At 59.7% G+C, this 20,002-nt stretch overlaps 1 protein-coding gene across 2 annotated transcripts; it reads left to right on the forward strand.

The window, feature by feature from the left end:
• Positions 1 to 2,910: 2,910 nt before the first annotated feature.
• On the forward strand, positions 2,911 to 17,110 carry LPAR2 (lysophosphatidic acid receptor 2). 2 transcript variants are annotated; one of them, XM_061480022.1, is made up of 3 exons: positions 2,911 to 2,990; positions 9,611 to 10,353; positions 16,809 to 17,110. In XM_061480022.1, exons 2-3 carry the CDS (start codon positions 9,621 to 9,623, stop codon positions 17,108 to 17,110), a joined length of 1,035 nt encoding a protein of 344 aa, XP_061336006.1. In that variant the 5' UTR covers positions 2,911 to 2,990; positions 9,611 to 9,620. The 2 variants fall into 2 exon arrangements, with proteins under 2 accessions (XP_061336006.1, XP_061336005.1); XM_061480021.1 differs by lacking the exon at positions 2,911 to 2,990 and adding an exon at positions 7,082 to 7,173.
• The last annotated feature ends 2,892 nt before the right edge of the window (positions 17,111 to 20,002 follow it).

The following is a 20,002-nucleotide window of genomic DNA, read 5'->3' on the forward strand; positions in this document are numbered from 1 at the left end:
GCAGCGCCGTGACGAGGGAGGAGGGCAGGCGGAGCAGGGAGGGCTCGGCCGAGCCCCGCACGCTCAGGCACGGCACCGGGGGCAGGCAGCAGCTCCGGCGCCTTGAGGTGCTGCGGGGAAGAGGCAGGGTTGTGTCCGAGCCCCACGGCGGAGCCGCTGCCGCAGCCCCGGAGGGCACGGGGTGTGCTGCGGGAGGGGAGGACCTCATCCCAGGCACGTACCTATAGGGAAACCCCGAGGGATGCCGGGGTAACGGGAGGCGATGCCGGGGGCCTGGCTTGGAGGGTGGCAGCGCAAAGGGAGGCCATTGGGCAGCAAACATCCGCAGGCGGTCAGGTTTTGGCTGCTGCGACGAGCCCTGAGCTTTGATTTCACACCTCCGGGGGAGGGTAACCCACTTCTTGGGTGTAATAGGAGAGGGTGATGGGCGAAGCTCCCGTGCTCCGCATCCTTCCCCTTCCATCGCCGGGGCTTCCCCTTGCTGCTCAGCACAAAGCCACTCTGCAAAGGGCAGAGGCTCTGAAGCAGAGCCCATTTCTCCAGCGGCTCACCCCAACTCCTTCCAAAGCCCAATTGCCTCCGTCGCCCCCTGTAAAGGCAGCAAAGCCCTGAACCTCCGGCGGATTGGGGGGGTCTAAGACAAGGTTGCTGTGATTTAGGTCCCACCTGCACCTGGGTCACCCCAAAGCTCCTTTTGGCCTCCTCAGAGCCGGCTCTGCTGCCCAGCCAAGCCTTGCCCGGGGCCTGCAGAGCCATCTCATGTGGGTTTGCTTCTTAACAACGCTGGAAAGCAAATGCCGAGGCTCTGCTCTTCCTATGTGTTACACCTGGGGCTCCGGAGCAACGCCTGTTTGTTCATGTAGAGCTTGGGATACCTGAAGAGCAACTTCTACTGGAGAGCTCCTATAATAAACCGCTGGGGGGGGTTATTATAAGCTCAGCCTCTCTTTGTTCCCTATGAATAGGGAAGCCTTGAGCAAACGCTCACCGGAGTGTTTGAGCAGCACCCAGCGCTCTCGGGTCTCTGTAACACAAAGGTGGCTCCTGCCCACAGGAATTCAGAGCTTGAGGAACCAGCACGGGTAGGATAAAACCCCTGCAAAACGAGCCCTTTATTTCCTTCTCCTGCTGCACCCTCAATGGGAGATTCCTCCTAACCAGGAGAAGGATGAGGGCTTGGGGAGGGCAATTCCTGCCACCCCCTTCCATCAACCCATCACATACAGGACCATCACTAGAGACAAGACATGGTCTTACCTTCTAACTCCTTCCTACTGCTGCTTTCCTGGTCATCTGGTAAGGGTAGGAGCTGCCAAAGCATCACTGACAGGTCCCAGTTACAGAGGGAAAACTGGGATGCAGGCTCCAAAGCATCACTTCCAGGCTGTCAGGTCCCAGTTACAGAGGGAAAACTGGGATGCAGGCTCCAAAGCATCACTTCCAGGCTGTCAGGTCCCAGTTACAGAGGGAAAACTGGGATGCAGGCTCCAAAGCATCACTTCCAGGCTGTCAGGTCCCAGTTACAGAGGGAAAATGGGATGCAGGCTCCAAAGCATCACTTCCAGGCTGTCAGGTCCCAGTTACAGAGGGAAAACTGGGATGCAGGCTCCGAAGCATCACTTCCAGGCTGTCAGGTCCCAGTTACAGAGGGAAAACTGGGATGCAGGCTCCGAAGCATCACTTCCAGGCTGTCAGGTTCCAGTTACAGAGGGAAAACTGGGATGCAGGCTCCGAAGCATCACTTCCAGGCTGTCAGGTCCCAGTTACAGATGGAAAACTGGGATGCAGGCTCCAAAGCATCCCTCCTCCTGCTCAGAGCCAGGGTTTGCTGGGTCCCAGCCGCAGCTGATGTGGTTTGGACCTCAAGAAGCAGCCACTTGGCAGGGCAAGAAGCATCAATTCCTCTTCCCTTCAAAGGGCTCAGCTGTATTTAGATACAGCAAGGGACAGGCAGTAACCACCAAGGAACAACCTCATTTCCTCCCTCAAGAAGCCTCCCCAGGCTCTTCTTTCCACAGCAGCACCCCATGGAGGGGCCTGGCTGACCCCTAAGTGGGAGCTGCACCCCACAGGCTGCTTGCAGGCTATGGAACTGATGCATGAAGCCACAGCAACCCTCTCGTGAGCCCTCTTAGCAGCCAACCAACCAGTTCCTGATTCCAAGCCTTTACTTCCCATAGAGGCAACGTGGGGTGAGGGCACAAGGCAAGGAGCTCAGCTCAGCCCCTCCATGTGCTCCCAGCCCCATCTGTTGGGCCCTGCAAGAGCCCGATGGCTTTAGGTAAGGACCAAGAGGCTCCCCTGCAAGGCTCTAACAAAGGGAGAGCAGGGGAAGAGCCCGAAGGAGGCTTCGCTCGCAGCTGTTTCCTATTGAGCCGTTAGCACTTCATCAGCATCCCTGGAGCACCAAGGTGGGGATGAGTGATTGCTTGGCTTTGAGGGGGGAGCACGGGCGTTCAGCGGGGTTTAATGCTGCCTTCCCAGGTGCAGCCTTTCCCTGGGAGCGTTTATGGCTCCATCCCTCAAGGTAAGAAGCGTTCCGTGCCTCTCCAAGGGAGGTGGAGCCTTTGTCAAAGCCCCTCCAAGTGCTCAGCAGCATCCCAAGGAGCTGGTTTCGAGATGCGGGCCCCTTTGCGGGTCGTCTGCTGCCTGCTTTGAGAGGCAACGCTGGGCTGGGGGCTTACAGCAGGGCCCCATCTCATGGCCTCCGCTCAGCACCCACCCCTTGAGCGCGTTGGGTGCTTGTGTGCACGGAGATAGGGAGATGCTGTTGATGCGAGCAGGTAGGAAAAGCCTTTCCCTGCCTTGGGAAGGGGGCGATGTGAGCAACCGCTTCTAAACCCTCAGCTGCTTGTATTTAGGTGGGAGGTTTCATTCCTCAAGCATGAGCAGGGCAGCGTTACCCTTGTGCAGGGTCCTTGCTCGCTCCGTTAGCTGTCACCGAAGGACGCCCTTCAGTTGGGCCTCGCTCTTCCAGCAGTCACCAGGAGGTACCAAATCCGCTTGGGTTTGTGCTTTTAAGCTGTTCGGTTGCTCTGGTGGTGGTGGGGGGGGGGGGTTAGCAGCAGGAGTGGCTGTGTAGGCAGTGGTTTCTATTGATAGCTTGGACCCCAGCGTGGCTGGTGCACAAAGGAAGATGGGTTTCTTGTTGCCTCCTTGTCTTTGAAAGGGGTTTTCCAGTAGGGAATCAGCGGGGGAGCCCATGGTGCTGTAGCTTTTGGCTGCTCCTTCTCCAGCATCCCCCGTGGATGCCCGGGGTAGCGGTACCCGGATCATAGGGAGAGGTGGGGAAAGCAGCGTCCGGATTCCTGATCCAGGAGTCAGGAAACCCTTTTGGGGTGGAGCTTGGCTGAGGTTGCTGAGGGCTTCAGCCCCTTTGGATGGCGGTGCAGGCACACCCATAGGTGCTGTGCACGTCGGGGCACCCTAAAGCACGGGCAAAGGGGAGTGTGGCCTCAATGCACCCTGCGTGGCTCCCCCTCCCTGCAGCCTGTGGTCGGGATCCTCTCCGGGCCCTGGCTGCTCTCCTCTATCATTGCCTTGGACCAAGGATGTGGGGAGCTGTAATTCCGGCTCTGCTGAGCCAGCGCCTTCGGGATACTTGGCAGGCAGGGCCCTGGGGATGGGCGCTTTGGGGAGGGATCAGGAGCTGTGGTTCTCGGTAGAGAGCTGTGTCAGACATGAGCGTGTTGGGCTCCGTCTTAACAGCAGCAAAAGCTTTCCCGCTGCTTTGCGTGGAAGCAAGCGTCAGAAGGAAGGGTTTCCCAGCTAGAAACGGGCCTAAAAGCTCCGAGTTTGGGTGAAAACCTGACCCCAAATGATCAGAATTAACCCAAAGGAAAGGCAGCTCTGTTTGTCCTGGGAACCTGGGATGCTGTGGGCCAGCCTGGGGCCCGGAGCTACTGAAATGGGCTCTCCCATGCTCAGTGATGTGCAAGGGACAAAGAGGATCCTGGCTCTGGCGGAGGGAGGGTTTGGGGAGCTCCCTTAGGGAAGGGCTGGTGCTTGGCCCTGCACGGAGGAATTCCCACCCGGGATTGTTGCCTCGATGAGGGTGTCAAGTGCTGGAATGCTGAAGGAGAGGCTTGCTTCACAACCAGCATCCCCCCTTGGCCTTAACCTCCTTGCGGCTCCATCCCTCCGGGGCCAAGCTCTCCCCTCTCGGAGCCGCAGCTCCTGCCTTCGGGATCGGTGTCCCTATGGAGGGTAATGCCCTCCTCCCCATGGGAATCGGGAGGGGCAGCAGCAGGGGGGCCCCGAGAGCATCCCCGCCCCAAAGCAAACACCGCTGCAAGCATCCCTCTTCCCTCCCCTGCTGCTGCTCTCCCCTTGGAGAGGGCTGGAGCGGAGCAGCCCAGAGCCCATCTCCAGGGTAGTTACTTCGGGAAGGGGAAAGCCTTGCTCTGCCAAGGGTGCATTTGGTGGCCCAGGCTGGGAATCCACTGCCAGCGAAGGGGACAGGATCCAACGCGATCCTTTGCATCAGTGGTCTCCCCGCTCCAACTGAAGCCTGCAGCAAGGGGATGCTTCCCCTTAAGCGAGCCTGGAGCAGGAGGAAGAGGGACGGGGATTGTTCTTTGGGGTTGCCCTGGAGCAGCTGATGGGAAATGCCTCTGCCTCTTGGTCAGGAGTAACCAACCTTTGATGCTGGAGGCTTGGGAGCAGCTGCTCTGCCGCAGCTTGGAGCTGGCTCCGTGTCAGCAGCAGTGGGTGTTAGCATATTCCTGCCTTCTTACCACTGTGTGTGTATATATACACACATATGTTATATATATACATATATATATTATATATATCACTGTATGTATGTGCTGTTTTCTATGGGATCTGCCCATTAAGAGCTCCGCTGCCCTGGTGTGGGGTGCTCCTCCCTGGGACTTGGGAAGTGTTAACGGGAGCAAGTGGCTCTCAGCAGAGATGTGCTGGGGAAGGGGGGGAGATGCTGCCGCGGCTCCTTCCAGAGGGTTTGTAGCATTCCTGGCATTCCAAGAGAGGGGTTTCAGGGTTCAACCCCCTCCCTTTGGGCTCCACAGCAACAGTCAGTGGGGCTTAAAGGGAAATATTTGCTTTAGGCTCGTTGGAAGATGCAACATCTCCTCAACGGACCCGCTCGCTTTGAAAGCCGGGAGGGAGGGAGGGAATCGCTGTTGTCTTTGGAACTGCTTCTCTACCAGTTCTCTGCTGGGCACCAGGATGTGAGCAGAGCTGCAGCTGCATCGGGCTCCGGTTACTCCGTGCCTCTGCTTGAGCTGGGCCGGGGGGGGGACGATGCTGCACGGCACCCTCTGAGCCTCTTCCCGATAGGAAACCTCATGGAGTGAGGAGGGAAGGTGGAGGGGGATTGACCCAACGGGTACCCGCTCGCCTCGGGCTCGCCTGCGCTCAGCATCCCGGTGCTCCGGCCCCGAAGTGACGCTGTTGGGAGAGATCTGAGGTCGGCCTCGAAGGGATTCTGATGTGGAGCTGTTGGAGCCGGGCCAGAGGAGGCCACGGGGATGAGCAGGGGCTGGAGCAGCTCCCGCATTGAACAGTGGGGCTGGGGAAGAGAAGCTCGGGGTGTGAAGGGGGCTCCAAGGATGCTGGGGAGGGCCCTGCAGCAGGGATAGGCCATGGGGTGATGGGTTCAGCCTGGAACAGGGAAGTTCAGGGTGGAGATGAGGAAGTTCTGCCCTGGGAGGGTGCTGAGGCGCTGGCACAGGGTGCCCAGAGAAGCTGCGGCTGCCCCATCCCTGGCAGTGCTCAAGGGCAGGTTGGACACAGGGGCTTGGATCAAGCTGCTCCCGTGTGAGTCACCCCTGCCCATGGCAGGGGCTGGAACTGCATCACCTCAAGGTCCTTTCCAACCCAAACCATTCTAGGATGTGGTTGCAAAAGCTGCTGCGAGGGGTTTGGGTGCAATGGCTTTGGCTCTGGGGGTAGCACACCCTGCAAGGGGCGTGCTGGGCCCAAACCCATGTGTATCATCAGGTGAACCCAATGGGGCTTGGGGAAACAGGGAGTGGGGGGCAGAGATTTACTGCAGCTTGGACGTGGTTCTCTTTGGCCTTCAGCTCACTGTATAACCACAAGGGTGATGCGGGAGGGTGAAGGATCTGCCCCGGGCCAATGTCCCTGCTCTGTCAGTGTGTCCTTGGCCCTATCTCTTTCCCCTTTGTGCTGGGCTCTTGGGCAATCTCCTGCCTGCCTCCCAGGGCCTGATTTGGCCCTGCCAAGCTCTGTGCGTCTGCCTGGCAGCAGATTAGGATCGGGCCCGGTGATAACATTGTTCCCTGGGGAGCAGATGGGTGGGAGGAGGAGGGTTGGGAGGGGAGGAAATAGGAGCCAAATGGCAACCGCTGGGGCCCTCTGCGAGAGCAGGAGGTATAAATCAGAAGGACTTTGATGTAGATGGGTGCTGCCAACCTGGCGGGGCTCCTTCCTCCATCATTCACACAGCAAGGGCTCGGGGCACTGCGTGTGCTCTTGGTTTACGTGTGCTGCTTGGGAGGCAGGATCACCTCGGATGCACCAAGGAACGGGAGCTCTCTTCCGTGCACTTCTACCCCAGGAAAGCCCTCCCCGCTCCGTGCCTCAGTTTCCCTCGCGTCTCACAGCTTCTCCCCGCTCCCAAGCGTGGATGTGGGGAGCCCCTGGAGCCGGCAGCCCTAGAGATGGGGGTGCACTGCGAAAGCATCCTTCTGGTGCCACGGCTCCTCCATCACTGGTCCAGAGCCCCTCAGTCCCAGGACGCGCTGCTGGCACAAAGGCTCTGGAGCAGGATTGAACCCTCCCCCCGGTGCGACGGGAGGGTCGGGAGCGGAGCTAACCCGGGCCAGCCGGGACTGGAGGGGTTGGGAAGCGGCTCCAGCCCCCGTGGAGGCGGCAGGGATTCGGGTTACAGCGCCTGGACGGACCCGCCTAGGGGAGGACCCAAGGAGGGGGCGGCTTGGGGCGAGCTCTCGCCAACTCGCCTCGCCGGAGCCAGCGTTCGGGAGCGCTGCGATGGGGCTGGGAAGCGCGGCCGAAACTTCCCCGTGAGGCGCTTGGGTTCCCCCGCCTGCATCCCCGCCTCGGGAAGCGGCTCTGCCCTTCCAGCGATGGGGAGCTCCTTGCTGGAGAGCCGCCCTGGCTTGCTGCGGTGGGGAGAGCGACGCTAAGGGCCAAGCTCCGGGGGCGGTTGGGTCGCGCTTTCAGGTAAGACCCCGTTCTTGGGGGGTCAAACTTGGGCTGAAAAGCAGCCGTGGGGTGAGCGGTGGGGCCGTGTGAATCAGCGTGCGGGGGAACGCAAGGCCGCCTTCGAGCCCCTTTATCGAGCCATTGTTCTTGCCTGGATCCAACAGGGCTGGGGGCCGGGGGTGGGAGCCCCGTTCCCGAGGGCTGGATGCGTTCCCGGTCTGCGTTTGCCACCCCCGCAAGCAGGGGGAAAGGGGGGGGGACACGGGACGGGACGGGACCCCCTTTCCTCCTTCCCTTCCCTTCCCTCTCGGGGCAAGACGGCTCCGAGCTCACCGCGAGCCTGGGAGGAGGGAGACGGGGGGGGAGCGGGTGCTCGCAGGCAGCCGCGCTCCTGCCGTGGGGCTGGCCCCTGCTCGAGCTCCGCTGGATGCGCCAGGGTTTGGGATTGGGGTTGAGGAAGTGCGAGGAGAGGCTCGGCTCCAAGGGCGAGGGGCCGCGGGGCCGCTGCGGCTCGGAGCCCGAGTGGGGCTGTACCGAGGAAGAAGAAGGGGGGCTGCCGGCCCCCCGAACAATGGAGTCCTCCGGTTCCTTTGTGCATCATGGCACCAGCCTGCCTTCGGCCTCACGGCTGCGGGCACGCTCTTCCTCTGCCCCTGCTGCTGGCCGTGAAGCGGCACAGAACCCAGCGCGGGCGCCGGTAACCTCTCAGCCCCTCCGGGACTCATTGCGTTGCCCCAACCCGGTTTGTAACCCACGCTGCCACCCTCAAACTGTTCCCTGGGATCCGAGTGGGTTTTGCCCCAAGCAGCCTTTAAGCCTCTTGGCAACGTCTGAATGCTGAGGGGCTGCTTCTCTATATTGGGGTGCTGCAAACGCAGGACATGGCCCCTTTATGGCTTAACACAGCTCTAATCCCCCCCCCCCGAGTAGACGCAGCATTGAACACAGTGTATGATGCTGTGAGACAGGTTCCCATGGGGGTCTCTCATAGCTGGGGGGCCTTTAATGCTTGTGAGAGAAGAGACTTGGTCTCCAGAGCTCAGTGGCAAGGTTCAAGCTTGTTTTAGCCGGGTTCAATCCGGCTTGGAGGCAGCTCAGACACGACTGAGAGAGTAAGAGCTGGAGCCATGGGCACCGTGGTGCTTGAATGGTGCTGGAGATGGACAGCATCGTGCGGGCTGGGTATGGGCCGGTTGCGTTGTGGTCCCCACTGTGCCAGGTCAGCTGCTATGACTGGTGCCACTCGGGTTTCTCTCCTTCCCCTGCGTGTGATGTTCAAGTGGTTTTCTGCCGTCAGTGCCACTTCCCTCTTTGCTTTGGGGTTCAAGCTCTCACCGGTGCTTGGAGGAAGCTCTTTGGCATAAGAAGGGCCAAGCCTTTGGTGTGAGTTTTGGATCCACCCTCCGAAGGTGGCATCCACCTGCCTGTGATTCAGCATCCCGACCCTGGGCGTTCCTCCCTTCCTCCTTCTCCCATCGCTTTCCCCTGTTCCGAGCCAGGTCACCACGTGGTGTGTCTGAGGAAGCCACTGGGACGCTTCCAACCCCTGCGCTGCACGGGACCACACGATCCCTGAGCATCCCATGAGCTGGAAAGAGAGGGAAGATGGACTCGTTACGTGGTACTAGCTCACGGCTCCATCCCCTGGGGCGGCTCCAGTCCTCCCCTGCCTCCTTTTCCTTCCCCTCCCATCAATACCCTTGCAGCCCAGACCCCCCCCATGTCCTGGGCTGCATCCCCAGAGCATGATGCTGAAGCATCCCAGGACGCAGCAGCGGGGAACCGCTGCCTGGAGAGCGGAGGAGCGTGGACTCACAGAACAAACACGGAACCAATTGGAGCCCCTGAGCTGTGTTTTAGGTTGGAGAGTGACTTAAAGTGACTTGTGAGCACGCTGGGTTTCCTCCCTGTGTAAGAGGGCGGCGTGGTCTGCCCTAAACCCTCTCTGAGATGAGGGTGATGGATGGATGAGCTCATGAGAGGGCAGGGAGAAGCAGTGCCTTCATGTGCAGGACGCAGCAGGCGAAGGAAAAAGCGTGTCATCCATCACTCAGCACCTCGGTGCTGCGAGGAGGGAGGCTCCAAACCGGGTCTGCCCTTCCCAGTGGGGCCTGCAGCCAGCCCTGACTTGAGATTTCCAGGCTCTGGGTTAGGAAAGGAGCAGGAACATCTGGGGGGGGGGGGATAGGGATCCATGGGATTGTTTGGGGTGCTGGAGCTTGGTGCCGCCCCACGCTCTGTGCGGTCCCCGGGCGCCACAGGGCTCCCTGATGCTCCAGCCCCATGGCTGTGCGGGCTGACTTCGTGCCACTCGGTTTGCTTTGCGGGGCCGAGGAGGCTCCTTTCCTGCCCCGTTCTTTCCCTCTCCTTTGGCCAAGGTTGGGAATGGCTTTGGGGCAGGCCCAGCAAGCGCTGCCCGTGTTGGGAGGCTCACGCCCCTCTCGTCCCTCTCTAGGCCAGCAGCAATGAGGCACTGCTTCTACAATGAGACCGTGGGGTTCTTCTACAACAACAGCCGCAAGGAGCTGACCACGTACTGGAGGACCAAGGATGTGCTGGTGGTGGCCCTGGGCCTGACGGTGAGCGTCATCGTGCTCCTCACCAACCTGCTGGTCATCACGGCCATCATCATCAACCGCCGCTTCCATTACCCCATCTACTACCTGCTGGGCAACCTGGCTGCCGCGGACCTCTTTGCCGGCGTCGCTTACATGTTCCTCATGTTCCACACGGGGCCCAGGACGGCGGAGCTCTCCCTGAAGACCTGGTTCATCCGTCAGAGCCTGCTGGACACCAGCTTGACGGCGTCCGTGGTGAACCTGCTGGCCATCGCTGTGGAGAGGCACCAGACCGTGTTCACCATGCAGCTGCACAGCAAGATGTCCAACCAGCGGGTGACGATCCTCATCTCCTGCATCTGGGTCACGGCCCTGCTCCTGGGGCTCATCCCCTCCTACGGCTGGCACTGCCTCTGCGCGCTGGAGAAGTGCTCCAGCATGGCCCCGCTCTACAGCAGGAGCTACCTGACCTTCTGGGCCATCTCCAACCTGGTCATCTTCCTCATCATGGTGGTCGTGTACACGCACATCTTCGTCTACGTCAAAAGGAAGATGACGCGGATGTCCAAGCACACGAGCTTCCACCCGCGCTACAGGGAGACCATGATCAGCCTGGTCAAGACGGTCACCATCATCCTGAGTGAGCGCACGGCGCGGTGCTTGGGGCCAGGGCTCGGTGGGGTGGCTGTGCTCAGGGCAACGGGGGGCGTCGGGAAGGGATGCGCTGCTTCCCTGGTGCTCGGGGGGAGGCTTGGCTTTGGTGCTGCCAACTCGGGTTTCGGGGCTCTGCGTGAGCTGGAGCAGGACAGGATGGGGCGAGCATGGGTGCTGCTCGGGTTAGAAGAGGTGAGAGGAGCTGTTACCGATGGGACTCGGTAACCCCCAGGTGCTGGGGCTTGGGGCACGGAAGCAGCTCTTGAGGTGCTCAGCTCCAGTCTGCTTCCTCCATAGAGGGGTGGCGTGGAATTAGGAGCTGTGATCAAGGGGCGCTCGGTGCAGCCCTTATTGGAAGGATGGAGCGGGGTTTGGGGCTGCCCTCCCGAGGTGCTGGGGGAGGCAGGAGGGGGCCGCAGCCAAATTCCTCGCTGGTTATGGGCTGGGGCATTGAACTGGGTGCAGATGGCTTCGGTTGAGCGGCTCGGCGCTGCCAAGCGCGTGCCTGGGGCTCGGAGCTCTCACTTCAAGCTGCTCTCCGTGAGCAGAGGGGCTCCAGCAGTGCTGGCTGCCCGTCGGTGGGCCTGCAGGGAGATGGGAGCAGGAGGTGGAAGAGCTTGGTGCTGAGGCTCTGACTGCAGGGCGTTGAAGCGCGTTCGGATCGGCGCTGTCCTGCCCGGTGCTGCGCATCCAAGGGAAGGCCAGAATGGGTTGGGATGGAAAGGAGCTCGAGATCATCCGGTTCCAACCCCCTGCCATGGGCAGGGGCACCTCACACTAGGCCATGGCACCCAAGCCCCATCCAGCCTGCCCCTGAGCACTGCCAGGGATGGGGCAGCCGCAGCTTCTCTGGGCACCCTGTGCCAGCGCCTCAGCACCCTCCCAGGGCAGAACTTCCTCATCTCCACCCTGAACTTCCCTGTTCCAGGCTGAACCCATCACCCCATGGCCTATCCCTGCTGCAGGGCCCTCCCCAGCATCCTTGGAGCCCCCTTCACACCCCGAGCTTCTCTTCCCCAGCCCCACTGTTCAATGCGGGAGCTGCTCCAGCCCCTCCTCATCCTCCTGGCTTCCTCTGGCCCGGCTCCACCACCTCCATGCCCTTCTTAGCTTGGGATGTGCATTGTGCTCTCAAGAACCCATTGCTCCAGGGGTTCCTTAAGGAAAGCCTCAGGTCCTTAAAGCAGAAGGGAAGCACCAGGCCCAAGGAAACCAAAGCGCTGCACTCCAGGCCCGGGATCACAACCCTTTGCTTGCCAATCTTCCCCGATAAGCCCAGAATTGGGCAGGGAAACCTCGGGGCTGCAAGCCAAGAGTCCTCCCTTGCAAGCTCCCGTTGGTACAATGGGGCTCAGCACGGGCTGGAGGGGAGCTGTGGGGCTGCTTGCTGGGGCTCGTGAGCAGCGGAACCGGAGTTTTCTGCCTCTTCCTGCTTTTCCTTTGCTGCTGCTTCCCATCCTCTCCATCGGCCGGGTGCAGCAGGGGGTGGTTACTGCCTGGATGCGGCGTGGATCGAGGTCCTGCTCGTGCTTGGGACAGGCTGCAGAGGAGAGAAGCTGGCTTGTTCCTCCTTCACCCCCTTTGAGCAGCATCAGGCTCACCCCATGGTGTCTGCAGGGCTGCTGAACCCCATGGGGCTTCACATGGGCTGGAAGAGGGTTGGCAGGAGAGGGGTGCTGGCCAAGAGGCAACCACCTTGTACTGGGAGAGCACCTTCCTCTTTGTCTTCTGCCTTGAGCTGGGGTCAAGAGGAGCCTTGGCAGAGCTGCTGCGGTTCCGTAGGGAGCTGGGGCTGGTGCCTGAGGGTGACCAGAGCGGGGAGAAACCTGGTGGAGGGAGAGGCCGGAGCTCATCAGGCCTGGGGGACTCTTGGAAGCCGAGAGGTTCCCCTGGCTGTGCAGGGCAGTGGCGGAGAGGAGCAGCGCTTGGGTCTGTGCAGGGAGCAAGAGGGAGATGCTGAGCTTGAGGTGGGGGGAAAAGACCTTTCCATTGGGGGAAAGACCTTTCCATTGGGGGGAAAGACCTTTCCATTGGGGGGAAAGACCTTTCCATGGGGGAGAACACCTTTCCATTGGGGGGAAAGACCTTTCCATTGGGGGAAAAGACCTTTCCATGGGGGAGAACACCTTTCCATTGGGGGGAAAGACCTTTCCATTGGGGGAAAAGACCTTTCCATTGGGGGAAAGACCTTTCCATTGGGGGGAAAGACCTTTCCATTGGGGGGAAAGACCTTTCCATTGGGGGGAAAGACCTTTCCACTGGGGGGAAAGACCTTTCCATTGGGGGGAAGACCTTTCCATTGGGGGGAAAGACCTTTCCATTGGGGGGAAAGACCTTTCCATTGGGGGGAAAGACCTTTCCATTGGGGGGAAAGACCTTTCCATTGGGGGAAAGACCTTTCCATTGGGGGGAAAGACCTTTCCATTGGGGGAAAGACCTTTCCATTGGGGGGAAAGACCTTTCCATTGGGGGAAAGACCTTTCCGTGGGGGGAAAGACCTTTCCATTGGGGGGAAAGACCTTTCCATTGGGGGAAAGACCTTTCCATGGGGGAGAACACCTTTCCATTGGGGGAAAGACCTTTCCATGGGGGAGAACACCTTTCCATTGGGGGGAAAGACCTTTCCATGGGGGGGAAAGACCTTTCCATTGGGGGGAAAGACCTTTCCATTGGGGGGAAAGACCTTTCCATTGGGGGGAAGACCTTTCCATTGGGGGAAAAGACCTTTCCATTGGGGCAAAGACCTTTCCATTGGGGGGAAAGACCTTTCCATTGGGGGGAAAGACCTTTCCATGGGGGGAAAGACCTTTCCATTGGGGGAAAGACCTTTCCACTGGGGGGAAAGACCTTTCCACTGGGGGGAAAGACCTTTCCATGGAGGGAAAGACCTTTCCATTGGGGGGAAAGACCTTTCCATTGGGGGAAAGACCTTTCCATTGGGGGGAAAGACCTTTCCATGGGGGGAAAGACCTTTCCATTGGGGGGAAAGACCTTTCCATTGGGGGGAAAGACCTTTCCATTGGGGGAAAGACCTTTCCGTGGGGGGAAAGACCTTTCCATTGGGGGAAAGACCTTTCCATTGGGGGAAAGACCTTTCCATTGGGGGGAAAGACCTTTCCATGGAGGGAATGACCTTTCCATTGGGGGGAAAGACCTTTCCATTGGGGGGAAAGACCTTTCCATGGGGGGGAAAGACCTTTCCACTGGGGGGAAAGACCTTTCCATTGGGGGGAAAGACCTTTCCATTGGGGGGAAAGACCTTTCCATTGGGGGAAAGACCTTTCCATTGGGGGAAAGACCTTTCCACTGGGGGGAAAGACCTTTCCATTGGGGGAAAGACCTTTCCATTGGGGGGAAAGACCTTTCCATGGAGGGAAAGACCTTTCCATTGGGGGGAAAGACCTTTCCATTGGGGGAAAGACCCTTCCGTGGGGGGGAAAGACCCTTCCATGGGGGAAAACACCTTTCCCTATGGACTCAGCGCGCAGTGAGCTGCGGCTGCAGAGGGCTCCTTCCCTCCCTGAGGCCCTGCTCCAATCCCTTCCCCACCCTCATTCCCCGGCCTTCTGCAAACTTGGCCTCTGCACAGGGAATGCCTTGCTCCTGATGCAGCGGGAGGGCGAGGCGGTGGTGAGGCAGCGGAGGGTGCGGTGGGAGCTCTCTGCGTCCCCTGCTCCGTTGCCAGGCAGGGTTAATCCTGCTGGTCCTGGGCGTCGGGAGCAGGTCTGGGAGCCTGTGAGGAGGCCAAGGTGTAGCTGGGGAGCGGGGGGAAGCGTTCCCCCAGAGCAGCGGGTGGGATGTGGCCACCCCATGGGGCTCTGTGGGTTCTTGCTGCCTCCTCCAGCTTCCGTTCAGGAGCAAGGCAAGGGCTGGATCTGCAGGCAAAGGGCTTCCTTTTGGTTCTCCCTTCTCTGTAATGTGCCTTTGGCTTTCCTTAGCGCTGCTGGGTGCCAGCCCCGAGTGAATCCACTTTCCCTTGCGACCCTGAAAACCTGGCCATAAAGAAGGGTGCAGCCACTAAAGGAGGAGGTGCCTTTCCTTCGGGCCAACCAGGAGTCCCTCCTCTCTGTTTGCTCGATGTAAAGGAAGCAAAGTCCTGTTTGCAAGTGGTGAGGAGGAGGAAAAGCTGCCTGGGGCTGGCTGTGGCCCCTGCTGTGCTGGAATGCAAGGGCTCGGTGGGGCAGCTCTGAAGCTGGGGATGCTCCCAGACCCCCTGCGCATCCCTCCCCAGCGCTCCTTTAGCAGGCTCGTCCTCCCTGCTCTGCCTGCTGCTGCTGCTGCTCTCCCCAGGCAGATGGTTTGCAGTAACAGGGGTAGGTACCAGCACTCACAGCACGTCCCATTCCCTGCCAGCCGACCCCAGAAGGGCCAGCGGGGTGCAGCTGCCCTGCTTGAGCCAACCTCCTGCCTGACCCCCGGGAGCACCCATGGGTGAGGGCTCCGTTGATGTCAGCCTTGGGAGCACCCATGGGAGAGGGCTCCGTTGATGCCAGCCTTGGGAGCACCCATGGGAGAGGGCTCCGTTGATGTCAGCCTTGGGAGCACCCATGGGAGAGGGCTCCGTTGATGCCAGCCTTGGGAGCACCCATGGGAGAGGGCTCCGTTGATGTCAGCCTTGGGAGCACCCATGGGAGAGGGCTCCGTTGATGCCAGCCTTGGAAGCACCCATGGGAGAGGGCTCCGTTGATGCCAGCCTTGGGAGCACCCATGGGAGAAGGGCTCTGAGGAGCTGCAGCACCTCCCACGCGTGTGGGGCAGGGCAACCATTGCCCCTGTGCCAAAGAGCTCTGCAGGTGGTGGCAAGGACACCGGGGCTGAGTCAGCGGTGGAGCGGGGCCAGCTCAGCTCCTGCTGTTGGCCAGCCCCTTGCTTGCCTGGTTTCTGCTCAGCTGAGAGCAGTGGGAGGCTGCTTCTGCCCCAGTGCTGGTCAGGACTCGGCCAAACTCATGCTAAAGCCCCTCGGGAGCTGTTTGGCCACTGGAGGGTCTCGTTCGAGGTGTGCTCCTCTGCCTGGTTTGGCTTGGAAAGGACCTGAAGAACATCCAGTTCCAACCTGGATCCTGGGCTGCATCCAAAGGATGGGAGCAGCAGGGCCAAGGAGGTGATCCTGCCCCTCTGCTCTGCTCCCGTGAGAGCTCACTTGGAGCATTGGGTGCAGTTCTGGGGGCCTCAGCATTAAAAGGACGTGGAGCTGTTGGAACAAGGCCAGAGGAGGCCATGAGGATGCTCAGGGGCTGGAGCAGCTCCTGTATGGAGACAGGCTGAGGAAGTTGGGGCTGCTCAGCCTGGGGAAGAGAAGCTGCGTGGAGAGCTCAGAGCAGCTTCCAGTGTGTGAAGGGGGCCATAGGGGTGCTGGGGACCGACTCTTCATTAGGGACTGCAGTGACAGGACAAGGGGTAACGGGTTCAAACTGAAACAGGGAAGTTTAGATTGGATCTAAGGAGGAAATTCTTTCCTGTGAGGGTGCTGAGGCACTGGAATGGGTTGCCCAGGGAGGTTGTGAATGCTCCATCCCTGGTGGTGCTCAAGGCCAGGTTGGATGAAGCCTTGGGTGCCATGGTTCGGTGTGAGGTGTCCCTGTCCATGGCAGGGGGTTGGAGCTGGATGATCTTAAGGTCCTTTCCAACCCACACTCTTCTAGGACTCTATCTTCCCTGTTCCACTTCTTGGAGGCAATGGCTTGTCAATAGGGAGCCCTGACCCTGTTACCTCTGTGGATGCAGTGATGGGGAGGGAAGTGAAAGCACTGGAAATGCTCTTCCCTGTGAGGGTGCTGAGGCGCTGGCACGGGGCTTATCGGGGAAGATTGGCAAGCAAAGGGTTGTGATCCCGGGCCTGGAGTGCAGCGCTTTGGTTTCCTTGGGCCTGGTGCTTCCCTTCTGCTTTAAGGACCTGAGGCTTTCCTTAAGGAACCCCTGGAGCAATGGGGTCTTGAGAGCACAATGCACATCCCAAGCTAAGAAGGGCATGGAGGTGGTGGAGCCGGGCCAGAGGAAGCCAGGAGGATGAGGAGGGGCTGGAGCAGCTCCCGCATGGAACAGTGGGGCTGGGGAAGAGAAGCTCGGGGTGTGAAGGGGGCTCCAAGGATGCTGGGGAGGGCCCTGCAGCAGGGATAGGCCATGGGGTGATGGGGTCAGCCTGGAACAGGGAAGTTCAGGGTGGAGATGAGGAAGTTCTGCCCTGGGAGGGTGCTGAGGCGCTGGCACAGGGTGCCCAGAGAAGCTGCGGCTGCCCCATCCCTGGCAGTGCTCAAGGCCACGTTGAAGATGCTCTAACGGGAAGTGTCCCTGCCCATAGCAGGGGGGTGGAACTGGAGGAGCTTTAAGGTCCCTTCGCCCCCTCCGTTCCGTGGTCCTACAAAGCAGCGCTGATTCAACCAAGCATCTTTACAGTGCCAGGAACCCACGTGGAACCTTTAAGAGTTCTCATTCTCTCCGCAGGTGCTTTCGTTATCTGCTGGACTCCGGGCCAAGTTGTGCTCCTCCTGGACGGCCTGGGCTGCAAGAGCTGCAACGTCCTCGCCGTGGAGAAGTACGTCCTGCTGCTGGCCGAGATCAACTCCCTCATCAACGCCATCGTCTACTCGTACCGCGACAGCGAGATGCGCAGCACCTTCCGGAGGATCCTCTGCTTTGCGTGCTCCCGGAGCTCCAAGTACGCCCCCACGGTGGTGAAGCTGAGCCCCGCCGACCGCAGGACGCTGTCTCAGAACGGGCACTTCACTGTGGATTCCTCCATTTAGCCTCTTGCTCCGCTCCACAGCCCGGAGGATGGGGGCTGAGGGACCTGCTCCTGCTCCAGAGGCAGCAGCGCCTTCCCTGCTGCGCTCAGTCCCTGTGGAGAAGGAGCTGCAGCGTTCTCCATTCAAGACTGCTGTTTCCAAGGCAAGGTGGATGGAAGGGAGCGGCATCTCGAGGTGTGCTACGGGGATGCCCCACCGAGCCAAGTATTCGGTACTTCAGTATTACTGCCTCCAGAAAGAGTTGGTCCAGCACTAGCATCCCCCCAAAGAGCCGAAGCTCTCCAGCTTTACGCCTTGCCTCCTAAACAGAGCTGCTTCAGTGCTTCCCCAGGGAGCCCTCTGCGGGTTGTGTCCCACCTGCCTCCAAAAGCACATCCTGAAGGCCTCTTCAGAGAGGAATCGGGTTGGATTGCTTCCCGAGAAGCAGATCCCTGCTCTCCAAAGAGTTCCGGGCTTTTGGAGGAGTGCTTTCCTTAAGCTGAAGAGGGCTGCTGTTCGTGTTCTAAGTGATGCCATGCGCTGTTCACAAGCATGGAGTGAGTCGTGCTCCCACGAAGCCATCTTTCTCCTCGCTGGAAGCCCTCTGGGGACAGGTTTAGGTCAGATCCCAAGGCAAGCAGGAGTTTGCCTTGGGTTTTCATGTGCAGTTTGTACCTTCATGCTCCAGGGCTCAAGAGCTCGATATGGTCAGAGGAAGCCTTTCTCTCAGCAAAGCCCTGTGTGGAGTTAGGAGGGTTAATGTTGGGCCATGCAGCCCTGGGAGAGGCTGACGGGAGGCAGGGGTTGGGATCCGGGTTCAATTCATCATTTCGGGGGGGGTTCCACTGGGTTTTGACCTTAAACAGCTCCCTGAGCAATTGCCTCAGCCAGCCTTCCCCGAGGCTCTGATGCTCGAGTGTCCGCATGGACTTGTTGTTCCTGCGGGATGGAGTGGAGGTGGCGGTCTCCTGCGTCCATTAAACCGGTCCTGGAATCTGGTTTCCCATCTCTGAATAAATGCGTTGCCCTGGGTTTCAGAAAGGAAGACGTGGTGTTCTTCCCTCCGCCCCAGTGAGGAGCTTGGTTCTCCTCAAGAGCATCTCGGGACTGGGACGTGGGTGGCTGGAGGGGTGGGAGCCTCCGGCGAGGCCATGAAGAGAACTGGAAGGTCGTCTCCATGCAGCCAAGCAATGCTTGCAAACACCAGCCTTGGCAGCTCCGGGGAGCCTCCGTGCAGTGGTAGGACTGAAAGGAGGCAGAATCCTCTCTGTAGTGCCAAAGCTGAGCTCTAGTTACCTTCTGGTCCCTGGGAAACGCTGGGTTTGGCTACAGGTACCCACTGGGGTGAAAGAGCAGCAGCTGGAGGAAGATGCCAACAGTGGACTCATGGAAAGCTGCTGCTGGGTGTGCCGGAGCTGGGGCAGAGCAACCATAGGCGTTGTCTTTGAGCATCCCCAAAGCAGGAAGCACACGAGTCCTACTTCATTCCAAGTTAACTTCACAGTTAAACCCATGCCAAGCTCCCTTTACTAACAGAGAGGGGGGGAAGGAGGCGCTAGGGTGGTTGAGGGGTTGGCACCAGTCTGATTTAACCAGGGGGTGTATAAAGAGCTGACTGTACTGCATGGGGGTGGGATGGATCTTTAGGGGGTGAGGCAACGCTTGGCTCCTAAGAGAGCTGCACTTGGCTTTTAGGTCCCATTGGGACTTTAACCCGTATCGTGCTGTTCTGAGGGACCTGCTTTGGGTTGGAAGGGACCTTAAAGCTCCTCCAGTTCCAACCCCTGCACCTTCCATAGAGCAGCTTGCTCCAAGCTGGCCGTGAACACTGCCAGGGATGGGGCATCCAAACCCTATCCGTTCACCCCATCCCAATGTCCCCAAGGAAGAGCTTCTCCCTAAGACCCCATCTCCATCTCCCCTCTGGCAGGTTAAAGCCATTCCCCAGTCCTGTCCCTCTATCTCTTGTCCAAAGCCCCTCTCCAGGTTTCTTACAGCCCTTTTAGGCACTGGGAGCTGCTCTAAGGTCTCCACAGACCACTTTGGACCAGCAGAGCACATCCCGACTGCTTCAGTGCTTCCTGGATAAACACGGGCTCTGCTGGGTAACGGCCAAGTGCAGCTTCACCAAGGTTAAACAGCACCCGATGAGGGCAAGGAGCAGGCAGGAGGCCACAGAGCCTTCAGGGAGCTTCTCCGAGCGATGGGAATGAAGGCAGGTTGCCTGGAATCCAGCAGCAAGCGCTTTGGGACCTGTGGATCCTTGCTTGGTTCCAGCCGGCTGCGAGAGAAGGGAAAGCAGGAAAGGAGGAGTCGCAGGGATTAGCTGGGGAAGGAAGCGCTGTTTTCAGGGAGATTGGGAAGGAGAGGGGGGATTTTAACCTCCCTCCCAGCACGGAAGGCAGGGCAAGGGGGGTGACAGCCCATAAATGGTGTCACAGAAGAAGAGGGATTTGGGTTTCTCCCCCCGGGACGTCCTGGTTTTCTTTGGGAATACAGGGGTGCTGTGTATGTTCCGTGTCCTCGAGGCGCTGCAGCAAAGGGTGGTGGCTGCTTAGGCAGCTTCAAACCTAACATGATAGCTTTGTAGACAGATGTCGGGTTTATGGGATAGCTGGCGTTTTAAGCCATGGAACTGGGTGGGAAAGGAGCTGAAGGTGGGCAGGGACACCTCACACTAGGCCACGGCACCCAAGGCTCCATCCAGCCTGGCCTCGAGAAGTGCCAGGGATGGAGCAACAACACTTCCCTGGGCAACCCATCCCAGTGCCCCACCACCCTCACAGGGAAGAGCCTTCCTTTATCTCCAGCCTGAACTTCCCTGTTCCAGTTTGAACCCATCACCCTTTGTCCTATCCCTGCAGTCCCTGATGAAGGCCCCTCTCCAGCATCCTTAGCAGGGGGGTTGGAATT

This window comes from Pezoporus flaviventris, unplaced genomic scaffold, assembly GCF_033815535.1.
Source record: "Pezoporus flaviventris isolate CSIRO_AGI_PZ_B2104156 unplaced genomic scaffold, CSIRO_AGI_Pfla_v1 ptg000165l, whole genome shotgun sequence".
NCBI classification, from domain to species: domain Eukaryota; kingdom Metazoa; phylum Chordata; class Aves; order Psittaciformes; family Psittacidae; genus Pezoporus; species Pezoporus flaviventris.